This window comes from Rhipicephalus microplus, chromosome 7, assembly GCF_043290135.1.
Source record: "Rhipicephalus microplus isolate Deutch F79 chromosome 7, USDA_Rmic, whole genome shotgun sequence".
Lineage (NCBI taxonomy): Eukaryota > Metazoa > Arthropoda > Arachnida > Ixodida > Ixodidae > Rhipicephalus > Rhipicephalus microplus.
The window spans coordinates 88,882,187-88,909,265 of NC_134706.1; the positions used below are offsets into that span (position 1 = coordinate 88,882,187).

Genomic DNA, 27,079 nt, shown 5'->3' on the forward strand with positions numbered 1-27,079 from the left:
TGCCTCGAGTGCTGTTTCTGAACCGTGTCGAAGGGTCCACGAACGCGACTGTTACGTCGCCCCGCCGCGGTGGTCTAGTGGCTAAGGTACTCAGCTGCTGACCCGCAGGTCGCGGGTTCGATTCCCGGCTGCGGCGGCTGCATTTCCGATGGAGGCGGAAATGTTGTAGGCCCGTGTACTCAGATTTAGGTGCATGTTAAAGAACCCCAGGTGGTCAAAATTTTCGGAGCCCTACACTACGACGTCTCTCATAATCAAATGGTGGTTTTGGGACGTTAAACCCCACAAATCAATCAATCAACCGACCGTTCCGTCTCTGTGTGCGATGACAGTGGAGAACACCATGTCCCTTCCCACTCGCTTCTTAGTGTAAGCCTTTTGCTAAGCTGTCTCCACACCTTTCATATCATTGCTCCTTCCTAGACCACGCTGTTTGCTTTGAATGATAGGTAACAGAATTGAAAGGCATCTTGCAGGTCATATACCAGTAAAATAGATGTGTTAAAGTTAGTAAAATTCACCCTTCGTATAGCAAACCAGTTCATTAGAAGCTGGAAAAATTGAGAAAAGAAACAGCGGCAGTTTGTGGTTGGGCCAATGCGCATTTTAGACTTCGTAGATGCATTTTTATGTTCTGAAAGTGCATATTAATATCCCCGAGATTTTGTTAACTGCATGCCATTGAATATTTGAGCCTGGAGTTTGATCAACGAATTTCGTTTTAACGAAATGGCAAAAGATAAGGTGTTCGTTGTGGCAGAATATTGATGCATTGACTCCTATGGACTGCTGATGGGGAACCAACAATTTTTTCTTCCGAGAATTTTTCGCGGATGTTTCGTTGAAGTGGCGTTCGTCGTAGCGGGGTTCGATTGTAACTGGCAAGAAAGTGTAGGGAAGTATGGGGGAATTCATTTCAGTCAATGTCGCTTGTGGTAACTGGCTGTTGTGGCTACTTGCTGTTTAAAAATGCACATATGTACTCCATAAAGTGGGCTGAAGGATGACCGCCGCTGTAGCTTAGTGTGTACAGCATCGTTTGTGTTATTAGAAGGTTGCAGGTTTCAGCCCCTGCCAGCAGCACGTCATCTTTTCATCCACTTTGCTTTTTTCGCATTTGCATCATGATTACCACAAATAACATCTCCTATACTTTCCGTAGCTTTCTTGTCTATTAGTTGTAGGTAACATTGCATCCATCTATTTGTAGCAAGCTGCGAGAAAGTCTGTATGAATTTCTTTGTAAAGAAGCTTTCTAGTTTACGGGAGTTGGTCTTGGAGTGACTTCATCAACACCAAATTCAAACCAGGGAGCTTTGTTCTTGGGAAAACTATATGGAATTACACAGAAACCTTGATATAACAAAATATTGGCCATAATGAAGTAAATGAAAAATAGTCTTGGATGGATATAATGTTTAGAATGAGCCTTTATAACAAATTTTTAGATATAATGAACCTATTTTCATGTAAGATGCAACTTTGTTTTAATGAGATTACTTCTACCTTCATCCTACAAATATGTGGATCATCCTACGTTTTTTTTCCTTTTGTTGCTTTGACATTTTGAATGAATTAAACTTCACTTGAAAAGGTAATTTTCCACAAAATGAACTAAATTGTATGTTTGGATAAGTGGGCAATCTGAAACGAACAAGCAAATTTTAATAGCAAGAGAAAGAGTACTTTTTTCTCAAGTTTGAGAGCTGGCGATTACCTAAATTATTTTACATAGTGAAGGTGTCATCTTCACGGCAACCTAGACTCATGGGAAGGCTTAAGAAAAAAATGCAGGTTTCTGGGGTGATTGTTGTGAGTGGAGCTTTTGCACATGTTATGCTGTGTGGCTTGTCTCATATGCTAAAAAATATGATAGCTCACATAACTGCTGCTCTGCATACGCTCCAATGAGTGCACCACCAGAATGCACAAGTTACTTTGAGGAAGATTTGCCAGGTTCCTTCAGTAGCACCTTACTAGCCACTAGGGGTATGCAGTGCTGGAAGGATCAAGCTATACTGACTGTTGCAAGCATTCTTTTTTCTTCCTTATGTGCTTTTTGTTTGTTTATGATTTTGTAGCAATTCGATTGTTAAAAGTTGGTATTGAAGCATAAAGGGGCCCTGGGGGGGGGGGGGGGGCTACACTTCATGAACATATAGCTGCCAACCTGTATTGCAGGTTTGCACAAGTATTTCAGAAAAGTGTTACACTGAACAGTGCAGGGAAATCAATCAATCAATTGATAATTGCATTTTAAGAACGTCCCAAAGTCCCCTGCTTTCTTTGTGGCAAACTATGCAGCAGACAGAACATCCTCTATACTGCTTTCATTTTGTACCTGATGGACTCGAAAAATTTTTGCACCATGATATTTATGGGCCACTGAAATCCTATTATGAAGCAATCACATGATTGCTTGCAAAGGTATCGCAGAGCTTCTTTAATGTTGCCCTGAAACACTTTTCAGCATCGTCAAACCAACGCCGCCGAACGGCAGTCAACGCTACCGAGAATATGCGAACGGAACATTTCTTTGATTTTGTGACAAGCAAATAATTGAAGATTTCCAAATTAAGAAAAGAGGCAATAAGTGCATAAGCCAAGCCTGTGTTCGAATAACAGATTCTGAATTTGCTTGTTTGGACGTAACATGGCTCAGGGAATTTGGTTTTTTGGTATGCAGTGGACTCCTCTTAAATGGAACTCGAAGGGGCAAGAAGATTTGTTCTATTTATGTGAAGTTTCATTCAAGTGAAGGCCACAAAATTAATGAAATATGACTTCACCTTAAAAGCACCAACTGTCGCTGACTGAACAGAAAGATTTTGAAGTATACAACGCCACTATAGTTGATTAGAAAAAAAAAATTTTGCTAATATTGCTGACTCCGAAAAAAGGAGGGGATAACAATTTGCTTGGCCTTGTTCAAGCACTTTCTCACATACTAGGAGTGCATTGCTAAAGGGCTGGGCAGGAATTCAGTGCCATCATTGTGTTCAGAGTATCACTGCAACAGGATGACAGCATCTCTTGCTGCACTGTCAGCCACTGAAATGAGCTCGCGATCACACACCATCTCATCACCTCTTGAGCACAGGTCCTCATCTTGAACCTCAGCTATAGGTTCCTCAAGGCTGTCCTCAAGTTCGCGACGAGACGTCGATTGCTGCTCGGCGTGTGCGGACATGTGCGATCTCTCAATTGGCTTGGCTAGGCAGAGCTAACTCTGGAATTTGTTTCATGGTTGCTAGACTGCCGCGGCCACTTCTGCCATTCATGGCTTTTGCGCGTTTTAGTTCCATTTAACCGACGTAAGCAAAAAAAAAAAAAAAAAAAATGTTCCGGTTACACGAAACTTTTTATCAATAAATATATAGGAGACCAGCCAAATGTGCCTAGATAGTTTCGTTTATGTGGCTTTTTCTTTTAACTGAGTTTTGTTTAATGAGAGTCCACTGTATTTAGGGTTCAACACGTACCTCTGTGCTGTATGTGATTGTTTATCATAGCGGTCTTTTGTCGGTTCACATTGTTCATGATAATACGGGTGGTTTGTGTTTACACACATTCGTTCGGTGCATATATAAACATGTTCTCTCTGTAATAAAAATTTCCAGTAGCTAGTAAGTGCTCTGTTTTGTATCCTTTGTTAGTCTTCGTGCATATTGCGCTTGTTTCATCATGAACTTTTAGCAGCAAGCCCAACTGGCGGTTATCCGAGAAATAGGACGTCTACCAACCTAGAAAACCCGGAAAAGTCAGGGAATTTGTACCCTTCTAGAAAAGTGAGGGAATTTCTGAAAAATCTGGCGTAGTCATGCAAGCTGACTACAGTCTGTGCAATCATCACAAAAATAGACATTACCATTCATAAAAGCTTATAAAGCCACTTTTTCGGCTGCAACTACTGTGTACAGCGAGAAGATGCATGAAAAAAAAAATAATAAAAAGCAGTGCATAACTGTTGCTTCTTAGAAGCCAAGGGACACAGCTACCAAAGAAATACAAAATTTACTGGTGTTTCGGCACCCCCACGGGAGCCTTCTTCACAATAATATCCATAACAAAGACATAGGGTACTTAAGTATGCCGAAGTACGTGACATAAGCAATGGGACTGCATTGTCCGAAGTATCCCATCACTCCTGTCCAGTGTAAGTGCAGTTGTCTGTATGTGCTGGTATTCCAGGTGCAGGCAGGTGAAAGCTTTTCTTTGGCTAGAACACGCGCCTGATTAGTCAGTTTGGTGGCCTGTAGATTCCATGTGTTAAACGAGGGCATATGAGGTCACACAGTATTTTTTTACGTCATACTATTCATGTTGTTTAACTTTTTTTTTTTGATCAATGGTCTCATCGATGTACTGGTTGCCGAAATTGTGGTAGCCTAGAGCATACAAATTATCTTAGAAAGTTTCACTCGGCAACTTGTCCTTCACATTGTCTGAAGCGTTCCTTAGATTCCATGTTGGTAATCCACTGTTTTGATGTCTTTTGCTTACCGCACCATAGTGGTCACATGGCTAAGGTACTCGGCTGCTGACATGCAGGTCGCGGGATCACAACTGGCTCCGGCGGCTGTATTTTGGAGGGAGGCAGAAGTACTGTAGGCCCATGATCTCAGATTTAGGTGCACATTGAAGAACCCCAGGTCGTCGAAGTTTTCGGAGCCCTTCACTACGGCACCTCTAGTAATCATACTGTGGTTTTGGGACATTGAACCCCGCATATCAATCACTCAATCGATGTCTGTTGCTTCTACCTGTCGCACAGCATATTTGACATTTCAACCCCAAAATTACACACGTTGGTAAGTTTGAGCATGTTTGCCTTGACCATGATTTCAGCTCGGCTTGAAGGTCTTCTGGCTTGGATAGAACTGCCATTAGCAGAGACTTGCCAGGCTTGTTTATGCCTTTGATTAGTAATATTAATGTTACTATCATTATTATTGTTATTTGCGATGCATCAGAAAATGCCCTCAGTTGCGCACTTATTGCTGGTAACTCATGTTTAAAGGGTAGGGTTGGGTAACTTCATCTAGCATTTAAATTTCTTGTTTCAGTTTCTTGAGATGGTATTATAAATCTCTGATGAGTTTTTAGCATTATGTCCATAGAAGAGTATACATATGAAGGTAATCCGCCCACATCTGTGACTATTTGTGAAATTGAGGGGGTTGTGGTGACCAGGCAGATTCTTTCTAACCGCCACATATTCGAATGTAATCGCTTTAAACGCTTCCCCTAGCTTTCTTTGCAGGCATCTGAGGATTTTGTCGAACTCTAAGTGTCAGGGCACAGAGAAACAAAACATCAAACTGCATGTGCTCATTGTAGAAAAAAGAAAGAAAGAGGAAAGAAAAGCATGCGGTGCGTCTCTGTTCTTGCGACATTGCTAGCCATTAGACAGTTATAATATACCGGGCTTACCAGGATACCTGACATATTGTAACGCACTTTTCAATAAACTCTTTTAATAAGCTAACGTAGGCTGGGCGAACTTGTGCCCGAGAATTATAGCACACCTAGATTGTCTCGAGGATTGCCTTCTGCCTCTTCTTCTACGTTCTTCTTTTTTTTTTCAACCCGGTTCGCGCGCAGCTGGGTCCCGTAGGCTCGTGCATCGCAAATCATCTAGAAGGCACAAGTATTTGCTAGCGCGCGTAATTTGAAGTCACATTGTGTCATTGCCCCCCTTTCCAGAGTGCATCGTCCCGATGCTTGTGTCAAACTGGTTGCATGGCAGTCATTCACAAACCCTCGTCGGGGATGTCGTTAACGTCAAAGAACGTTGTATCTTCAGCGTTTCATTGCCTGTCGTGATATGGTTTCATCCTGACGACATGCACAGTTTCCGTGCGATGCCGCCGTCAGGATGAAATATCCTGTCCCTCTGGCGTAACTTCGTAGTTGAGCAAGCCGACGCGGCGGAGCACTCTGTACGGACCAAAATAGCGGCGAAGCAGTTTTTCTGACGGGCCACGTATTCGTACAGGAATCCACACCCATACTCTGTCTCCTGGTGCGTACTGGACGCCTCTTCTTCGCAGATTGTATCGATGCGTGTCGTTTTCTGCTGTTGGAGAATGTGATATCGTGCCAGCTGTCTAGCTTCTTCTGCTCTTTGTATGTAGTCGTGAACATCATAGTAACTCTCGGGCGTCTCGTCAATAGGTAACATTGCATCTAAAGGTGTCGTTACCGTCCGGCCAAAAACAAGTTGGAATGGCGTCATCCGTGTTGCCTCTTGCATCGCAGTGTTATAGGCGAATGTTGCATATGGTAATATTTTATCCCAAGTACGGTGTTCTATATCAACGTACATTGACAACATATCAGCCAGCGTTCTGTTCAGTCGTTCCGTTAGACCATTTGCTTGAGGATGATATGCCGTCGTTTTTCTATGACTGGTGTGCATCAATTTCATGATACATTTCATCAGGTCGGCCGTAAATGCAGTCCCTCGGTCCGTGATCAACGCTTTTGGAGCTCCGTGCCGCAGTACTATGTTGGAGACGGAGAATTCGGCTACTTCAACGGCTGATCCTTTAACTAGAGTCGCTGCCTCGGCATATCTGGTTAAATAGTCGGTCGCGACTATTATCCATCGTTTTCCCGATGACGACGCAGGAAATGGGCCCAGTAAGTCCATTCCCACTTGTGTGAATGGGGCTTCTGGTGGTTCTATCGGTTGAAGGAGACCTGCTGGTTTTAGCGGTGGCGTTTTACGTCTTTGGCAGTCCCGGCAGGTTCTGACATAGTGTCGTACAGAGCTAAGCAACTTCGGCCAGTAGTATTTAGTGCGGATGCGTGCTAACGTTCTGCTTACTCCTAAGTGTCCAGCTGATGGATCGTCGTGGCAAGCCTCCAAAATCTCTGGTCGCAGAGGTGAAGGGACGACAAGCAGGAATGTCGCTGTGTTGTTGTCAAAGTTCCTTTTATAGAGGATGTTGTTTCGTAGGACAAACGCTGACAAGGCGCGGACAAAAGGTCGTGGAACGTCGACAGACTGTTTTTGTAGGTACTTGATCAAGAGGAGTATCTCAGGGTCGGATCGCTGCTGATGTGCCATCTCTGATGGTGTCACAGCTCCCAAGAAAATAAAATCTTCACCATCCTCGGTGGAAGCAGAAGCAGCAGGTTGAATCGGAGCACGTGACAAGCAGTCCGCATCACTGTGCTTGCGACCTGACTTGTACACAAGCGTGATATCATACTCCTGTAATCGCAAGCTCCATCGTGCAAGCCGTCCACATAGGTCCTTGAGATTAGCCAGCCAGCATAGCGAATGATGGTCGCTTATAACTCGAAAAGGCCTACCATATAAATATTTATTTTTATTTATTTATTTATTATACCCTCAGGGCCAGAGGCATTACAGAGGGGAGTGGTATAGAACAAAGGCATAACATGAGGTAGCATGGTTACAAAAAACGTTGTGTACATAAAAAGGAAAAGGAAAGACAAAACAAATTAGTATTATCGCAACAATGTGGTCACACAAACACAGATTAAGCATCAGATATTTCTGCATATACAATATTGGCTAAGGCAGCACGGAACAGTTGGTTATCGGGGATACCCGATAACCAACTGGTCGAAACTTGCTGAGAGCCCATACCACGGCAAGGCATTCTTTCTCGGTCGCTGAGTAGTTCACCTCAGCTTTCGAAAGAGTGCGACTGGCATACGCAATGACTTGTTCTTGTCCGTTTTGTCATTGGATGAGCACGGCCCCAAGACCTAAATTGCTTGCATCCGTGTGAATATCGGTTTCCGCTTCCTCGTCAAAATGCGCCAGAACTGGATGGCTTTGAAGGCACTTTCGTAGTTCATTGAAGGAATCCTCTTGTTCGGCAAGCCATACGAAAGGCATTTCCTCTTTTGTCAGCCGTGTCAGTGGTTCAGCAATTCGTGAAAAATTTTTAACGAACCGTCGATAATAGGTGCAGAGACCTAAAAATCGCCTAACAGCCTTTTTGTCTGTTGGCTTCGGAAATCTTGCTACGGCCTCAGTTTTTGCAGGGTCTGGGCGGACGCCTTCTGCACTGATGACATGGCTGAGAAAAAGGAGCTCACGGAAGCCGAAATGACATTTCTGCAGTTTTATCGTCAAGTCCGCTGATTTGATCGCAGTGAGCACGGCCCGGAGCCTTTCCAAATGTTGCTCAAAGGTAGCAGAGAAAACTACAACATTGTCGAGATAAACCAGACATGACTGCCATTTAAGACCACAAAGCACTGTGTCCATCATCCGTTGGAATGTGGCGGGTGCTGAACAAAGTCCAAAAGGGAGTACCTTGAACTCGTATAAACCGTCCGGTGTCACAAACGCTGTCTTTTCGCGATCTCTTCCGTCCACTTCTATCTGCCAATGCCCACTTTTAAGATCCAATGAGGAAAAATACCTGGCATTTCGCAGCCTATCCAGAGTGTCATCAATTCTTGGCAGAGGATAAACATCCCGTTTGGTGACAGCATTCAGCTTCCGATAATCAACGCAGAAACGTAAGGTTTGGTCTTTTTTCTTCACAAGAACAACAGGTGATGCCCATGGACTTGATGAAGGCTGGACTACATCGTCTTTGAGCATTTCTTTAACCTGATTACCAATAGCTTCTCTTTCTTTTGGTGACACTCGGTAGGGATGCTGGTGTATTGGCCTCACTGACTCGTCGACAATGATGCGATGTTTAGCGACAGGAGTGCGTCGAACCTTAGATGACAACGAGAAACATTCGGCGAATTCCCTTAAAAGACCCTCTATTTGCTCTTTTTCGCTTGGTAGTAGGCCTGGCTCGATGTTGATGGCTGCAAGGACAGACTCCACGTCTTCGAAATCAGAATCATTGGTTTCAAAAGTTTGCAGCTCCGTAACCTGGGCGAAATCATTCAGACTGGCGATGACGGTTCCTTTTGCAACGTGCTGCACCTCATTTCCAAAGTTTGTGAGTAGAACATTTGCACATCCGTCACGTAACTTAACAAGGCCTCGTGCCATGCAGATCCTTTTTTGGAGTAGTAAGGCAGTGTTGTTGTCAGCAAATCCTTCGAATTCACTGAATGCTTTGTTGTTTACTGCGACAGATATGCTCGATCTTGGCGGAACCATGACGCCATCATCTGCAATACAAAGGTCATATACGTTTTCTTCTGTTTCAAAGGTACCAATCGCGTGCCTAGTCGAGAATGAGACGGAAGATTCTCACAAGTTAATTACAGCGCCATTAGCTCGTAAGAAATCCATGCCGATAATCAAGTCTCTTGAGCATTCCGGCAGCACAATAAAACTGGCGACGTACGTGAAACCCCGTATTCCGATTCTTGCTGTGCATATTCCAGTAGGGTCGATGAGGTGCCCTCCTGCTGTGCGAACTTGTGGTCCCTTCCAAGGAGTCAGCACTTTCTTTAGTATTTTAGAAAGTCCGCTACTCATCACTGAATAATCTGCGCCGGTATCTACCAGTCTGATGACTTCGTAGCTGTCAACAAACACACGTAAATCGGAAGCAACGTCACTATCGAAGCACCGGTTTCTGAATCGGTCGTCGTTCAGAGTCAGCAATGGAGGTTTTTCTGCATTAGCGTCGACAGCGGCCTTGCCTCCACAGGTCGCTGACTCTAGTTTTCCCGACGCGGGCTTGGGGAACGAGACCTTGGGGAGCTTGCTGAAGGTTGGGGGCTAGGCGATCTATACCTCGCCGTTGTCGTTGCCCGACGTTGGTATCGTTGGAAGCCACTTGAGATTTGACTACCTGACAGGTATTCTTCAATTTCGAAGGGATGTTCACCATTTCGTGGTCGAGGTGCATTAACAGGAAAACCCCGGAGTCCTGCCTGGCGGTAGTGGCACGTTCGGTAGAGATGACCAGGCTCCCCACAGTGGTAACACAGCGGTATCCTGTTGGGAGTGCGCCAGACATCGCTCTTCCTTAGTCTCCTCTCTGGCGTTGGCTGCAGGGTGCTCGGCGGCATCGGGTACTGCATAGGTGTAGCCGCCGCGACGTCCGCACGTGCTGGAGGTCCTCGTAGTAGCACATCAGCATACGTCATTCTCGTCTTCTGTTGTAGCGGCGGCCCTGGCTGTGCGTTGCTCGAAGGTTCGCGTACCACCTGCCTGACCTCCTCACGGATCACATCGGCCAGAGACGAAAGCATTGGAGCGTTCTGGTCAAGACGCTGCCTCTGCAGCTCTTCTCGCACAACAGACCGCACCAGCTCGCGTAGTGCTTCCATGCCGTTACCGAAGGCTGGTGGCAACATGTCCAAGGAAGTGACAATCGCATCCCGGTTTTATAACCTTGCTCGCTGTTGTAGCGTCCTTTCCATTGTAGTCGCCTCGGAACGAAACTCGGCGACGGTGCGCGGCGGGCTTCGAATTAGTCCGGCAAAGAGTTCTTGCTTCACGCCTCGCATCAGATGGCGCAGCTTCCTGTCTTCGCTCATATTTGGATCCGCTCGGCGGAATAAGCGAGACATGTCTTCCAGATACATGGCGACAGTTTCGTTATTGCGCTGATTTCTTGTCTGGAGCGCAGCTTTAGCTCTCTCTTTGCAGTCTGTGTTCGGGAAAGCAGCGAGCAGCTCCCGTCGAAAATCATTCCTTGACCGGAAAGTGGCTTCGTGGTTTTCATACCACGTTCGTGCGCTATCTTCCAGTGCGAAGTAAACACTTCCAAGTTTGCGCTCTTCCCCATATCCGTTAGCCTTTGCGACGCGTTCAAAGTGCTCAAGCCAGTCCTCTTCGTCCTCGTAGCTTTCACCATGGAAAGGCTTTGGTAGCATTGGCTGGTTTACGACAATGTTGGCTGGAGTGACCTGAGCTGTCATGTCGGTTGTGTACCCGTTCACAGCCGTTGATGTTCCAAGCGAAGTCGATAAAGGTGAAAATTTAGGACCCTCACCACGTAGGCGTCGACTGCAGCGCTGATGAACAGGTGTCAGCTCGTTGGGTCGAAATCGCTGTGGTTCTGGACTGTGCTCCGTCACTCGAGAGGAGCTCGGCATCACACCCAGCACTTCCACCAGATTTGTAACGCACTTTTCAATAAACTCTTTTAATAAGCTAACGTAGGCTGGGCGAACTTGTGCCCGAGAATTATAGCACACCTTGATTGTCTCAAGGATTGCCTTCTGCCTCTTCTTCTATGTTCTTCTTTTTTTTCAACCCGGTTCGCGCGCAGCTGGGTCCCGCAGGCTCGTGCATCGCAAATCATCTAGAAGGCACAAGTATTTGCTAGCCCGCGTAATTTGAAGTCACATTGTGTCAATATCGTGATAGTGGAATCGAAGTGCGCATGTGCAGATACGTACCTTACCCGTACCGCTTACCGTACGCACGCTATTTTTCAGATTTAACGTTACCGTGCTAGTGTAGGTGTACGTAGTGTACGTAAAACATGGCGATGCTTCCGGATGCTCGCGTTGAAGTGATTTTGGTGTAGTTGTCTAAAGATTCACTGTGTTCGCAGCAAAGGACTCTCTGCAAACGCAGCGAAGCAAGCGAAGCAAAGGAAGCAAGCAAAGCAAAGGAAGCAAGCAAAGGAAGTTGCTTCCCTTGCCTTAAGTTAGCTGCGACGACTGAGTATTATGGATACATTGGTGTAGTTTCTGAGATAGCTTCCCATTTCGAATGTGTCTAGGCCCAACTACAATATGTATGTAAACAAACCTGCAACATAAATTTTTTCGCGTTTGGTGCGTGGTTTATCTTTATTTACTTTCAATATAACTAAAATAAACTTGTAGCAATGCTTCGCGCTGTGACACAAGTAGACATTCTCTATTTCTTTTCCTTTTCTCTGTTCTTACTTCCCGACCCCCCGATAGGTGGTGCCACCATCCCAGCTGGGGCACATAAATCACGTAAACGCTATCCCGCTAAACTATAAGACGCTGTCAGCTGTCAGACGCTGTTGCTGCACTGCAACGCCATTTCCTTAACCTCCGCTATGGTTCTTACGGTAAACTATAACTGTCTATTGTCAATGCATGGTGCACAGAATGCACGAGTAGTATGTAGTTACTATTTTTTTTTTGCTGAAAAGAATATATTAGAAGTGTACAGTTTAGGTAGAGATGCAAATCAATAGTAAATATGGTCGCATCAGATCCAATCTGATCAACATTGTAAATAGCATAGGCTCAGTAAATGGAGGCTGATCTGATTCAATTCAGTCCACATCTTAAGTTGCCTTTGCTGTAACCTTTATAGTAAACTAGAATATACTTCGGTGGCGGAAATGGCCGGGCTCAGGCGTCCTCCTTTTAACAGATGCCACGAGATGGTGCCACTTCTAGATTTCCTAGTAACTTTGGCTGCGTTGTTGAACTGTCGTAGGCTCCTTTGAACTTTCGGCTGCTGTTAATTTTAACTCGTGTGTTCGCATTCTGCCAAGTAGCTAACCTGCTAATTCTCTGGCTCAGAGGTATCATTTTGGCCAGATATACATATATATTTTTTTTTCATATTTACCACACGCACTTAGAACATTCTGAGCTCATGTGATGCATTTATTTACTTATTCTATGGGATTGCCTTACTTTTTTTTACCACTCGTGGGTCTGTTTTTAGTGCATGGAGTTTTCCAAGCAGATGTAATGGTAATGGGAATTGCTTGAAATCATCATGGAAAACCTGGAAAAGTTGGGGAATTTCGCATAAGCAAATTGATAGACACCCTGAGTAATTGTAGTGCAGCACGTTGCCTGTAATGGACAAGTAATTGTCTAATTTAGCTAGGAATTGCTGCCTTTTTTCTTTACAAAGAATGCCACATGCCCACATAACTGCACCATATGCCCAAAGTCTATGGGCGTTGGCTGTCTTGAGCTCCGTGAGTTGCATTGTTGCCATGGCCGCCACAGGATGGCTGCCACGGGCCTATGCATGTGGCGAGCCCGTGTACACGTCGGGCCTGCGCATGTGGCGAGTCTGCGCATGTGGCGAGCCTGCGCACGTGGCGAATGCACGCACGTGGTGGGCTTGTGCAAGTGGCACTCGCACTAACAGCGAGCCACGTGTTCAAAAAAAAAAAAAAAAAGAGAGAAGAAAGTTCTCGAGGTCACGACGTGTGCTGACGAAGAAACCCATCTTCTTGCCCCCTTTGTCATCCCCTCCCTGCTCAGTCTTCAGCATGCTCGCTCGTACAAAAACATAGAGAAAGCGCATAAAGCATCCAGCAAATCCCTCCAATTCTGTTCCAATTCTGATAAAAATTTTCGTGGCTGTTGATACATGAGGCAGCAAGCTGGAAGCTCTGTTATTGAAGCCGTTAGACGACTACCTGGAAAGGTTTGCAGTGTCCCTTTCATGATCTGAGCATGTGTCTTAAATAGCCTGGACAAAAATGTCACCAAATAATTATGTACAATATGAGGCTGATGCAGGCGATATGCACAGTGCGAATCAGCGCCATGTATATCCTCTGCGCCCCTCTTTCTGTACGCTATGGGGGGTACTTGAAATTAAGAGGAGCCTGCCAGTCTGTCGCAGAATTGAAAAACTAAACAATTGTACTGTATATAAAAGAATGTACTGTAGATGCATTTAGTGCTTCACAGACACATAACGGCTGCTTCACTACAGTAGACTCTGAGTAAATGGAAATTTGTTGAGCGAAACGGCTGCCTAAATGGAGCAAGTGCCTTTGATATGATTCGTTTGGTAGTTGTTTTCTGCACTTATATTTATCTCTCAGAATATCGAATTTCTGTTGATTGGAACATACTTTCCTGGTCCCATCAAGTTCTGTTTATTGAGCGCCTACTGTACTTCACAATACGACACACCCTGGTGGGTACGTAGCAACTGTGCTGGCAGTTGACACTGCGGGTGTCTTGCACGCAGTTCCTTTCCCAACAGCACGGCTGATGTATCCACCTAGACACGAAGCATGGCAATCTAATGCGAGGGCATTGCAAATGAGGCCCAAAACGCTGTTTCGTCCCGTTCTTGAATGTGAAGCTGCTCAAGTTTCTTCTCATTTTCTTTATTTACAGAAGTTCTTTCACTTTTTCAGTGACCATAGAACAGGTCTGCATGTTGTGTGTTCTTCGGACTACTGCAAAATTCAGAGCAAGCATGCCCTACAAATTAATTTCTAATTTTCAATTCTCATTCTGTTCTAGAAAAGCGTTCCCCTGTTACTTTGCGCCGGATTCATGTATTCTGTTCATGCAACGCTGGCCTAGTTGAATCCAATGAGATATTTACTAGAGCTGTGCAAAGAGCAAAATTTCTGATGCGAAGCAAGTTCTAATGTTACAAATTGAAAAATTGAAGGCGAATCGGATTGAATATTTTTCATATAGTTGTCGAATATTTCTTCAATACTTTTCGAGTACATCGAAGTGAAATTACAGAAAAAAGATTGCCGATGATCCGAAAGCACATTCTTGCGAGATACGAACATGGATGCGTTTCTTCTGGCTAGGTTGGTGAAGTGCGGGAGGGGTGGTGCGCCCTCCCACACTTCACCAAAAGGACAGGGCAGTACAGAGAAAAAAGTATTTATTTACATGATTTGGGGCAACCAATGTGGTGCTGACACAACTGCGAAAGGAGAAAACGTTATTTCTTCTACTTCTTCCCTCCTCAAATTCTGTCAAGACCCAGCTGATTTGTTGGACAATGGCATATGCTCCCTTCGAATTTCCAGTTGCTAATCTGCCCTGTAGACACCGACGTATAAAAACATGCGAAATTTCAGTTCATTAAAATATTCATCTGATTTTATTAGACTTTCTGATGTGAAATGTCAATAATTGAAGCCCGCACCTTTACCACATAAGTTCGATTCAGTGCTTTCGTCAGTCTATCTATCCATTTACGGCCGTAACAGAGCCCTAAAGGCAGGTTTGCCGTTATACCAGTGTGTAATGCGGTGAAGCACATAAAAAAATGTCAAGGCGTCGCTGTAACACATTTTCGACCATAGTATACACAGTCTGAAAGGCAGCTTCGACGCAATGCAAGAATGTGAAGGGAGAAAGCGAAAAAAAAAAAAGTCGGTTTTGTCGCAAGCGCAAAGCAATGAATGTGATAGCATCATAACACCAACCAGATGGTTGAAATTTCCGGAGTTCTTCAGTATGACGTCTCTGATATTTGTGTTATTTTCGAGACGTGAAACCTAAGATTATGATGGCAGGCTGTCGTGATGGGATGTGGACAATAATTTCGCTCGCATTTGTTATGATTGCGTTGGCCCTGTCTTTCTTTCTGCTATCCATGTACTGGCACTCTGTATGAGTTGCGACAATGTGGCCCTGATTGAAGGGGCCAAAAGCTTACGCTGTAGCACCAGAGAGCATAAAATTGTTGTTGGAAATACCAATAGCTGAAACCGATACCAATAGCTGATGTCCCCGATTGCTTTTTTGTTTATGCCACCACGCAGTCTCGGCACCGCTTCGACCACGACTTGCATGTTGCACATCACATTGTGTGTGACTGTACCGTACAGCCGCTTGATGGGGACTTCGCCAGCACATCAGTCTGTGGTGAACAGCTCCTAGACCTTTGTTATGGATATTTTTTTTCTTGCAACCCATTATTTGATACATTTTCCGTGGCACTGTTCATGAAAAAAAAACATGTACATGTGGTGAGGTTATTTTGCATGAAAGGCCAAATTTCAATATAGTCGATCGCAGATATGTCAAACTCAGATATATTGAACAAATCCCCTCAAATTTCCAATGCAAGAAGTACGGAGCTACTGCGCACGGATATCAAACTCCCACAGAGTGAAGCCTTCGTTATTAATCGAACACTGCGCCGTGCTAAAGCCCAGAAAGTGCCTTTTTTTTGGCAAATATTTCTGGCCGCTGTACAACAAGTTCAGGCAAGTTCAGGTCCCTCCTTGAGCGTAAATGGCGAAAAAAAAGGGTTATTCTATCGCATTGATCTGGTTTGTTGCATAGAACTTGTGAATGTACCGGTATGTTAAATCTGCGTTCTGTCGGTTTTAACATGCGGGGTTAGTGCATTTTAAAAAGGCCAATTGTTGAGGGCACCAAAATGAGAATACAAAGTGACTTGACGACCCTGTTACACTGTTTGCAATCCCTTTCTTGTTTGGTCACGTACAATGGCACATGGGCCCGAAAGGCATAGCCTTCGAAATGAGCGACCTCATGATATATTTTTGGTGTTTTTTTGTTTTCGAGCACACATCTTGGAGGCTTTGCTCTTTCTTGCTTATTGCACCGAAGATTTGACTGCCTGCTGCAGAACCGACAAAGCCACAGGTGATATTGCCATTGCCCTATGTCCTCCAAACTTGTTCTTTTGCTGTTTCATTTGTGGGCAGTGCCGTCAAATGCGACTTGTGGGTTTCGTGTACTTGCTTCGTCCTTAATAAATCCTCGAGCCAGAAATCAAGCTAAACATTGGGCCAAACGTAGCCATAAAAATTATGACTGGTGCTTGGAGCGATGTTGTGAACTGTTTTATTGTGGGTATTAGTGCCAGGTGACAACTGAAAGTGCGTCATGACCGCCAACAATGGATTACAGTGTCTTGGCAAATTCTTAACTTACATTAGATTTTCCAGGCACCATCTCAGTTAGCGAGCTACTTCGTCAGTGCAGGTGACGACGTAGCTGTTTCTGATTGCATCGATGCCTAGATCGTGGCCAACGTTGCCGGTGCCGCGTAAGTGTGCCTGTGTGCTTACGAAGAGGCCAACATTGTTGCTGCCACCACTAACCAACCTAGTTTTCGAATAGTTGCTCTTAATCAGTAGCTGCTGACTCATCGATAGTGACAACAAAAGTTATTTGCCCAAGTGCGAGACGTATGTTGAATTATATGGTTGTATGTTATGACGGAGGCAGTTTAAATTTCGAAGAGCAGTTCAGGGTTCCCTGACATACTAGGCCTTCTCCAGAACAAGTGTAATCCAGCCCCATTATAACAGACACTGATTTAAGAGACAAACGGGTGTAAGGGACACCAGTGTGCTTGTTCTGAAACAGGCGCTGATAAGAAAATGCATGCCTGGTACCCTGCTTATGAGACACCTTGTTTAAGAGACAAGACATTCTTTCTAATGCGTCTCTCTTATGAAGGGGATCAAGTAACGGCAAATTCCAGTGACATCACTGCCCACCTTCTGTCATATCATCAGCGCTGCTGTTTTGTATGCCGTGATGAGCGTTGCAAGTGCTTGTTTCCTCAATCATCAATCCACGTTGCTTATCCAGTGCGGCGGTTTACACAAAAGCCAGAGAAAGTGTAGAAAGCGGTTATGAAAGCTTGATTCATTGGTTGAATATCTCTGGTGGCTGTGGTTTTGTTCTGGTTGTCGTTCAACTGAGGCTATGATTTCTGTGGGCCTTGGAGCAGTTGTAATACGAGGCTTGCTGAAGCATTTTCGCTCTGTTCATTTGTAAAGTAGCAGGTTGACAAGTGGGGAAGGAAGCAGTGACATCGCCACATTGGTGCTATGTAGCAGTGTGTATGTGTAACATGTAAGTGTCATGATGTAGGCATTGCTGATTTGTACTAAGATTGAACAATGTAGTGTTTTAACGGCATACTAATTGCACTTTGTACATCGGAGCAACAGTAATCTATTCACTAAGCTGTAGTGTGTTGGCAGTTGAAATATCTAGTTTTTCTGTAGACATCCTAACGTTTGAGGGTACCCAGTTGCAGAAGCTTTTGACAGCAGCAGCAGCAGCAGCAGTGGAGCCACTAGCAATATGTGGCATTTTGTCCAGCTGCAATACACTCGAACCTTATTGTAATAAAGTTGCATATTTCACAAAAATAAGTTTGTTGTAAAAGTATACTTCTAACACTATATCTATTGCGAGACTTTTTCATTCACTTCAGTATAACTGATGTTTTGTTATATCGATTTTTGAGTGTAAAGTTTTTTTTCTCAGTTGTGTCACTGTTCTTTTTGAAAACAAAGCAATGAGAATACCGTTATGGTTGAATCCTGCTATAATGAAGTCCACTACAATGAAATCTCCGCCACAACGAACAATTTTCGATTCGCTGTCAGCCACCCATAGAAAACGATGTAAAAGATGTCTCGTCACAAGGAATACGTTTCCGGGATATTTCCACCTTAAGGAAGTTTTCGCAAACTACCCCATAAGAAAAAGGAACTTGGCTAGTATTGTTATGAAATTCCTTTATCGACTTGGTCATTTCTCAACCGGTCGTGACAGCTAGAGCACATGGCCGTATCGCAACAACAGTGTCTTCATCAGCGACGGGCTTTCTGCCACCACACATACATCCCGCCAAATTTATTTTCATTCAGATTCTCGGCAACAGCTCGCCCATTCACCATGATGCTGCCGGCGGGCTCGATGCACATGCGGGCCGCGGTGAAATCGTAATCTTTAAGAATCCACACGTTATGTTTTTGAGGTTGTGCTTAAAACAAAACTACCGCTCATCGTCACTAGCTGTGCGATTCTGAATGACAACCACATGTTTTGAGAACGCACATGCGAGCAGCAAGTACCTAGCCCCAGCCTAACTGCATTTTGCCACAACCACTGCGAACTCAAATGCGATCTTGTCGAACGCGATCATAGGGGACCATGAAAGTACGCGCACAGTCAACGCGCGCCGACTCAATTCAATATTTCTTACATAATGATGCTAGCAAAAGTAGCAACGACGCAGTTCTCAAGTGACGCGCACAACCAGCGCTTCATGTACAAATTGCAAATGCAAGTACTGTTTGACAAAACCGCAGCGCAGGATACCGCGGTCGCTATCGTCTTGTTCATCGATAGGGAATACGATCCGAAGGTGCACAGCTAACACAGCTGTAGATTAAAAGTAAAAGAGCCATAAAATGATTCGAAGCGTTCCGGCCTTCCTGTCGTTCACTTATGGCCACGGTAGTACAGAGCTTTATCACTTTCAGTTTCAGTTACCAGTTGGCCTTTTGGCACGCTCATGCACGGCGCTGTGCACTCGGCACGCTTCAAGGGTCGCCTGAATATCGTGTTTTCTTCTGTATAACCCATCCCTGCATATAACCGGCCCCCCCGACCACACACCGCGGGAGGAAGAAAAAGCTATCTGCGTACTGACGCAAAGCCGGCTTCTTTGCATTGCAACGAAGCCAACCTGCGCACTGAAATTCAGGTATAACCCGCACTCCGACTGCAGCTCCAAATTTTCTGTATAGTTTGATGGCATCGTACGTGAGAAAATACGCTTACTCTGTGTTCGGCCAGGTAGGTCTGACTTAGCGAGAGTTCAATGCGTGTGCTTGCTGGGACCAAAAGACGAGTCATAATTATCAGATCTTACCATATGTTGTGGTCTATTTGCCGCGAGATCGAGCGAAGTCGCCGCCTAGTGGCAACTGGTTGAAGTGGGCAAGTTTGGACTGGTCCATGCGTCGTCTGCTAGCCACGTCATGCTTCTATGTGCACGTACATTATGTACAATCTTAAAGTGTGGTTTGTTTGGTCATGTCAGCGCGAGTGTAACTGTTTCTACGTATGCCTGAAAGGACGTACGAAAGCATTTGGTCTTGCTCAGCTCCTATGGCATCGTAATAATATCGGCGAGTGCAACTTTACAGAGTGCTGTTTATTCTCATCGTAACCTGCATTTATCAAATTAATTTTAGAGTGGGTGCCGCTTTCTGTTTCAAGCACATTACAAAATGCTCTTGGCATCCTCCCAAACATAAGGACGATTGAATGCTATATGAATTCAGCATTTTATGGCGACTCGGTCGTAAAAAAAAAGGCTCTAGGCCATGCACTTGCAGGCAGTTGGTAGGTGTACAACTACGGTACTGTAGTTTATAATCATGCGAGGAGCCTTAGTGTGTTTATCTGGCCATGGTACCACTACATAGAAATATTACTATCACATAAACTGTGACACATCGGTACTTAAAACAGAACTGTCGTGCACAACTGTGTGCTTGGATTTAAGAACGCTTTCAGGAGCCCAGACGTTCAAAATTAATTCAGACTGCATGTCTGACATATAATGTTATAAAATGTTACTGAATATCTCATCTGTTTTACATTGTCTTGAGCGTTTGTGTGGCATTGTTATTGATTGGCGGAAGAGAGCGGCCATATTTTGTCTGGAAAACAAAACATGTTTCTTTTATTAAACAGACATTTATTGAGGCACTGTCATGCGTGTAGTCCATCGATGAAAGCTTCCTGCTGCACTCCTATGCAATGTTTTTATACTTTTACTGGTGCAAGAACATGTGCGTATACGTGGTAAACGCAGTGTAGCACAAAGCGCTGTCAGCTACTTAGCTTTCCTGACTAAACTTATCAGCTGTCCCTCATTCCATAAGAAAATGAGAACAAAAAAAATGCATACGCATATAAGGTGCGCACAATAGTACTGAACCAATCACACAGATATGCAGGTTTTCTACGATTTTTCGTTTTCTATTATTTGTTGTATGCAGATGAGAAAGAAGTAAATAAGTAAATAGGTGCATAGCAGGCAGAACACAAGCTAACCACGTACAAAGAACACAACTAAGGCGTTATTTATTGCGAACGCGGAAAGACAGTTACCCAGGGCGAGCATCTCTTGGGAAGGCAGAATGCGCTTCACTCGCGGCTTACATAGGCTCTGTGCACTGATTCGACTGGGAGGAGCATAGATATTATCAGTTAACTAAAGTCAACGCCTTTTTTCCACCGACAATCGGCTCAGGCCACTTGCAATGAAGCGCCGCTGTGTGTATTTGTATACGCACCGCCGACTGCCTATCCACACGTGCGCGGGGACGGTGCTGCCACGTATAGCCCGATCTCGCCGCGAATAGATGAAGCTTCCCTACAACGAAATTCTGCGACAACAAATTTTTTCACACGTCTCATCGATTTCGTTGTAGCGGGATTTGACTGTAGTTGCTAAGTAGTATTTCACTGCCAGTGTGTTACGTGGAATCAGTAGGTGATTAAGTTGATGCAGTGTTGTTCATCTCGCACACATCTCCAGTAACCCAACGAGAACTTGTAAGGTACATTGCTTACAAACGATTCCCACACAAAGACCTTGTTGCTTTCTTCTTCAATTTTCTTATCAGTGCTGTTATGAACTTCGAAACTCACTTGAAGTATGTTTTAGGCTGTAGTGTTTTTTGCTGGTATTGTAGAGATGGCATCTGTATGTTCCCGTGCGTGTGATGTAAGTTAGATTGGGTTCAAGTTGCTGTGTCATGACTTCTTTAGATATGAAAAACTCATTTACTAATTTAATGTCTTCAATACTGGCATGTCACAGAAGGTAGTGAAGAAAAGATATAAAAAATATATACAGTTGAACCCCTTTATTTGAGGCATGTCCCAGGCAGCAATCCTTGTCTTTTAGATGAGATCTTTCTTATAAGCAGGGTACCTCATATGCATTTTTTTATCCATTTGTATTTTGCTGTAGGCACACTAATGTCTCTTATACTCATTTTTCTTTTATATCAGTGTCCCTTATAAAGGGGTTTGACTGTATTGAAATTGGGTTGGATGTATGTTAAGTCAAATAGTTTGTCCTTTTGTCTTAATTAGGGCAGTAGCTATTAGAAGTCAGGCTTTCTAGTAACATAAAATCTTTGGGTGCTCAGCAGGTGAGTAAAGAGTGGTTACAGTTTACTTGGCTCTACTGCTCAGCTGGATCCCGGAAAGTAAATTTGGCAGCAGTGAAGACCTTTTCGTTGTTAAACTTGTAGATGGGTGATTTATGGGGCTTGCATAATTTCCATTCAACCTAGAAAACATGGGGAAAGCTATTTGAAAGAAAAATATTTTAGCCCAAAGCAACACACACACAGACAGAGGTCGCGACTTGAACTAACTCTGAACTTAAATGGAGGTTTCATGGGTAGAGGATAGCCTACTTTTGAGAGAACAGAATATACAGCTTTGCTGATAGCTTGGTGCCATTCTCCAACGTCTGTGTGAAAGGCTGCTTGCCTCGCCATGCAGGAGCTGACGACACTGAACAGCTAGCTTGGAATTGTACTTTGGTCTTCTGTCCAACATACTGTGGACACTGTCTGGTAGACTGCAGTCACCTGTGATGGTTATACTATCGGTGGCCGTCCCTTCTTGCTTTGGCCCTGATGGAAGGCTAACCCGCGTATGATGCCGTAGGATTTAGTCGTCTGGGCTGCGAGCTTTTTTGAACTTACAGTAGCGCATGCCAGTCGTATAGTGATCCTTTTCTTCCACCAAAATGAGGCAGAGTTGGCCATAGTACAAGTGTACTTGGCGCCAATACTCCACTGTAAAGACACATGCGGGTTTATAAAAATCCTCAAGTCGGAGTTCTGGCGGCAAGTACACTTGTACTATGACCACCTTTGTGTCATGGTAGAAGCAAGCCGAATCTTCATCTAACAGGCACAATTGTAAGTCCATGAACCTTGAAGTCTAGGCGACGGAATTCTTATGGAATTTTACGCAAGTTAGCCTTCCGCCAAGGCTGAAGCAAGAAAGGATGGCTGCCAATAGCATAGCCACATAAGTGACTGCAGTCCACTGAACAGTGTCTGCAGTATTTCGAAAAAAGTACCAAACTATAGCTTCAAGCTGGCTGTTCAACATCACCAGCTCCTGGCCATGGCAAGGCAAGCAGCCTTTCGCACAGACATTCGAGAATGAGACCGAGCTATCAGCGAAGCTGTAAATTGTGTTTTTTGAAGAGCAGGCTCTCAGCTACGCAAGAAACCAACCTTCAAGTTTGTAGTTAGTCGAGTCTCGTCTGCTTTGTCTGTCTGTGGGTTGCTTAGCAATGAAATATTTTTCCTACACGAAACCATGATGCAACTAGCCCCCCCAAAAATATACTTAGCCATATTCAGGAAGCGTTGTGTGTGCTTTTTGTTGCAGACCACTGTACCTGCTTTTGGGAGGCTGTTGGATCGCTTTACCAACGGTAACCTCGCGGAATCCTTGCCGAGGTTGCTAGACGGCCACATGTTTTCTGAACTCTGTTTAGCTCTTGATGCCGACTGCATCGAGGACATTCGCTGTACCGAGTGCGCATCGGGAAGTCTCTTGGAGCTCTCGCCCATCACTGCAAAGGCTTTGCAGAAGCCCTGCTTTCGCTGCAGCGAGCTACAGACAATGCGTAAGAATTACGAGGTTCTGCAGGCGCGTTTCATCTCGTACTTCTTCTGGCCTGCCGTCTTAGACACTATGGATGTTGCTGAGACGGTTCAGGTTCCTTCTCAGAAATGCAAGCAATCCAAGAGAAGATACAAGCTGGCCAAGAATAGGAAACCGTGGGTGAGGCGGAAGTGGGAAGAGCGCAGGCAAACAAAAGCGGCGCAAGTAGCAGCAGCAGCAGCAAGTGCCGCGGCACAGGGGGTTGATGCTCCAGAAGAGGATGGCAACAGCGAATCCCCTGGCACTTCAGCAACGCTCGCTTGAATGCATCTGCTATTTGGGGACATAAACGTTGCCTTGTGAAATGCACTTGTGGTATTTGTGAGAAGACGTTACTCACTGACTGAGTCTGAATATACTGTTTATTTGCGGTGGTCTCTTACGACTGTCCCTCACTGATTGAGTCAGAATATTAGATGCGAAGCAGCTCTTTGACTAGCCTGTGTAATGCTGTCTCTCCGTCCCCATCATTACCCTCGCCGCAGGTGGCGGAGCAGTGCCAAGTAGCTCACACCCTTCTAGCAGTACGCGGCGACGTCTCTCCCTCGCCTGTCGAGTGCTCGCTGCGTGTCAGCTCTCTCGCTTCACCCTCTCCACCGCTCGAGCCCTCTCCTCACATGGGCATCATTTCATTCGTGCCATGTCTCTCCATCTGTTGGCGAGAAGAAGCCCCGAGATGGCAGGTGCGGGCGCCGCTTGCATCTCGAAAATTATAGAGCGCCGACAATGTGGACAGCGTGCCGCTGCTTGCCGGACAATCGCACCGACGGGCGGGACGAAGTCGCATTCAAGAATACAGACGGCGTGTGGGTAACACTGACGAGATGCGAGCCAAGGAAGCCGAACGCGTCTTCAAAGCATCCCGCCTCTTGTGTCTTTGCGTTTCAAACAAACGTTTATCAAGTAATTGCTACACTGAGTTTGGCTTCAAATCCTTGTTCCAGCACCTGTGTCGACGCCAGTTTCAACCGGGTCAACGCTGTGCGGACCGTTGCTGCTTTGTATCCAATCATAGTTCCTTTCGGGGAGAGAGACCATAGTTTATTGTTTCACACGCAGCAATGTTGCCATGTCGATATAAAGTCTAATTGCAGTTCATTAATTTGCTCATTCATCCATCTCATTTATGGACAGTTACTCCAAACATGCCATAAATCTTTTGTATGAAGTAAAACCACAAACTGACCTCATGCCCCGCTCTATTGTTGTGCTGTCGATTGTGTTGCTGAACGTAAACCCCATTTGACAGGGAAGACAGTGCTCCCTGGCTGTGTGCTGCCATCAAAAATGCTAATGTGTTGAGAAGCCAAAGCTGCTTATTTAACTATGGTTTGTGTTCACTGCTCTTTCATTCCAAGTATAGTTGATAGGTAGCACATGAGTGCAGTCATATGGTTTTATTTCACAATTTGCGTAATTCCTTTAAAGGGGCCCTAAAACACTTTCTTGAGTAACCATAGAATTAATTCACTAGAAAAGCGTATTGCCTCACAAATTGAATGCCGCAAACATTTAAAAAATTCATCCAGTACGAGCGGAGTTACAAGGATTTGTCACAACTGGAATCACATTTTCTCTTCTCTCGTCCTGACGAAAGCACTGGAAGCTAAGCAGGGATGGGTTGGAGGGGCAAATAAAAAACTTCACTCGCGCCTCGTGACCTTGACCACTTTTTTTTTCGTCGAATACGTGGCTTTTTTAGTGCGATTGCACGCTCATGCTTGAACAAGTGACGGCCTCCCTCGGCGATCTCTGTAACGACCGAGAGCACCATGTTCGAATCAGCGAATGGCTGATAGATTGACTTACTACGAGTGATTTTTGGCCTTATTAAGTGATTTGTTGAGAGAAGAGAAAGGAATTTTTAGCTGACATTGATAATTTATTGTGAATTCCAGGCCGCGTGCTGCAGTATAATATTTGATTCACGTGTTGTCGGGAGCCTCTACTACTGATCGGCAGCATTTTCTTACCATGCTCAAAAAACTGTTGCAGGGCCCCTTTAAGCACAGGAAAGATCACCATGCATGACATGTACGTTGCCACAAGAAGTTGCATAGGTTGCTTTGGAATGCCCTCTATAACCTAACGAACTGCGCTTACCCTGAAATTCAATAATAAAAAGTGTAGTGTTGTTTATCTTAGTTCACTAATAGACTGATCTCGCCGTGAGTCACACTACGCCATCACTGCCGCGATGCATGCCGGTACTTGGAGTACTCTGTATGTTCAGCTGCATTGGTGAGCTGTATCAACAAACTTTGGCAGCCGTATTTGGATGAATCGTGATGCTTGGGTTCATGTGCTGTGTGCTGGGATGCTAAAGCAGCAACCTAGGACAGAATAGCTCAGTATTTCACGTGTTTTCAAAGGATATCAAACTGGTCAAATAATAAAGTTTGACGGAGCAGCAAATACCGCGATATTTCAATGTGTAGTTCAAAGTGTTCGTAACTTCAGAGTTCACTGTGCATAACATAACACATGGTAGTTTAAGTAGAGCAATATTGCATTATAACAGGCTTTCTGCACGAGCGATAGGCCGATAAGCAACAGCAAAATATTTGAGGCAGAAATGCGCTTGGCGAAAAAACTTGGCTAGGCACGGTTGCCAATGCTACTCCAGAGAAGCGTAGCATTTCACGTCTGTTCACGGCAGTGTCAGGAAGTGGAATCACTCAGCCAATGTCACGCCGCGATATTTGACCTGCAATGTTAGGCACAGGATCTTTGTCGTTTACATCCTTCAAAACTGATAAAAGCATACGACCTTCTATCAAACTCGAAAAAGTTTGCCTGAATTGATAAATAGATGCAATTGTAGTAACTCCGACATAGAAACAAGAAAAAAAAAACCACTGCCCTGGTTGCATGTTTGTTTCATTACCGTGAGATCACTTGTTCGAAATCCGCTTTTGTCATCAACAGCGGATTTCCAACCAGTGACATTCCGTTTATGAAACCAAAAAGCGACTAGCGTTATTTTACACAAAATGAATAAACAGCTCGTGTCCTTGTCGGAGCCACCATTGTTGCATCACTTTCAATTCAGGCAAACATTTGAGTTTTATTGAAGGTCATATGCCGTTATCAGTTTTGAAAAATCTAAAAGGGGAAGATTCTGAGCCTAACATTGCAGGTTGGGAACCACGGTGTGACATCGGCTGAGAGGTTAAGTGTTCGTTTCGTAACCGGAAGGTTGGTGGTTAGAATCTTGCTGTTGGGTTCATTTCCGACAGAAATGTTTCTATCTTTCGGAAATTTTGTCACCACTTCACCTAGCGGCAACTTAGTGGTGTGGGAACCTCAGGCTTCACAGTCCCATGCCGCCAAGTTGCCGCTAAGTGGAGTGTGACAAAATTTCAGGAAAAAAAATTCTTAATTCAAAATGAACCTGATAGAGGTATTTCAACAACGAATCTTCTGTTTTTAAAACAACCACCTTACCTCTCGGCCAAGGTCATTGTTTTCTTTATTACTTTTGCACATCATACAATAATAATAATACAGTGCATACACAGTACATACAGAAGTAATCAACGAAATGCTTACATGGTGACTAGAATTCTTTCATATAGATAAGTGGCTCAAGTTGTTCGAGCCACTATGGAACTGGGTCTTTAATTTTAATCTCTTCAATAACTTCGTGATCATTTGGCGGAAATATTCACGAATGAGCAGTGTATTGATGTGGGCATGGCAGAGTGCCATGTACTTTTTCCAAACACTGTGAAGGTGTGAAGGGTGCCCCATCGTCTTCTTCATTAACTGGTAAAGCCCTGATCCTGTAGGCATCTATCGGTAAATCTTTTTTGAGAGGTCTCTGCAGAATGCCCCAGAACACCCCTTCTCAACAATCTAGAAAGACATGTTCAATGGTTTCAGGTTTACGACAGAGAAAACAGTGCTTTCTCCACGGTAGAAATGGACCCTTTTC

The 27,079-nt window shown here is 44.6% G+C and overlaps 1 protein-coding gene across 11 annotated transcripts in view; it reads left to right on the forward strand.

Annotated features, from left to right (window-relative positions):
* LOC119180354 (uncharacterized) overlaps nt 1-25,295 on the forward strand; it is a 73,075-nt gene extending 47,780 nt beyond the window's left edge. For 8 of the 11 annotated variants that reach the window (XM_075869445.1, XM_075869446.1, XM_075869447.1 and 5 more), the window contains one exon: nt 22,864-25,295. In XM_075869445.1, the coding sequence (XP_075725560.1) occupies nt 22,864-23,406 (543 nt within the window). In that variant the 3' untranslated portion in view covers nt 23,407-25,295. The other 3 variants (XM_075869453.1, XM_075869451.1, XM_075869452.1) reach the window with 3 other exon arrangements.
* Nucleotides 25,296-27,079: the final 1,784 nt, after the last annotated feature.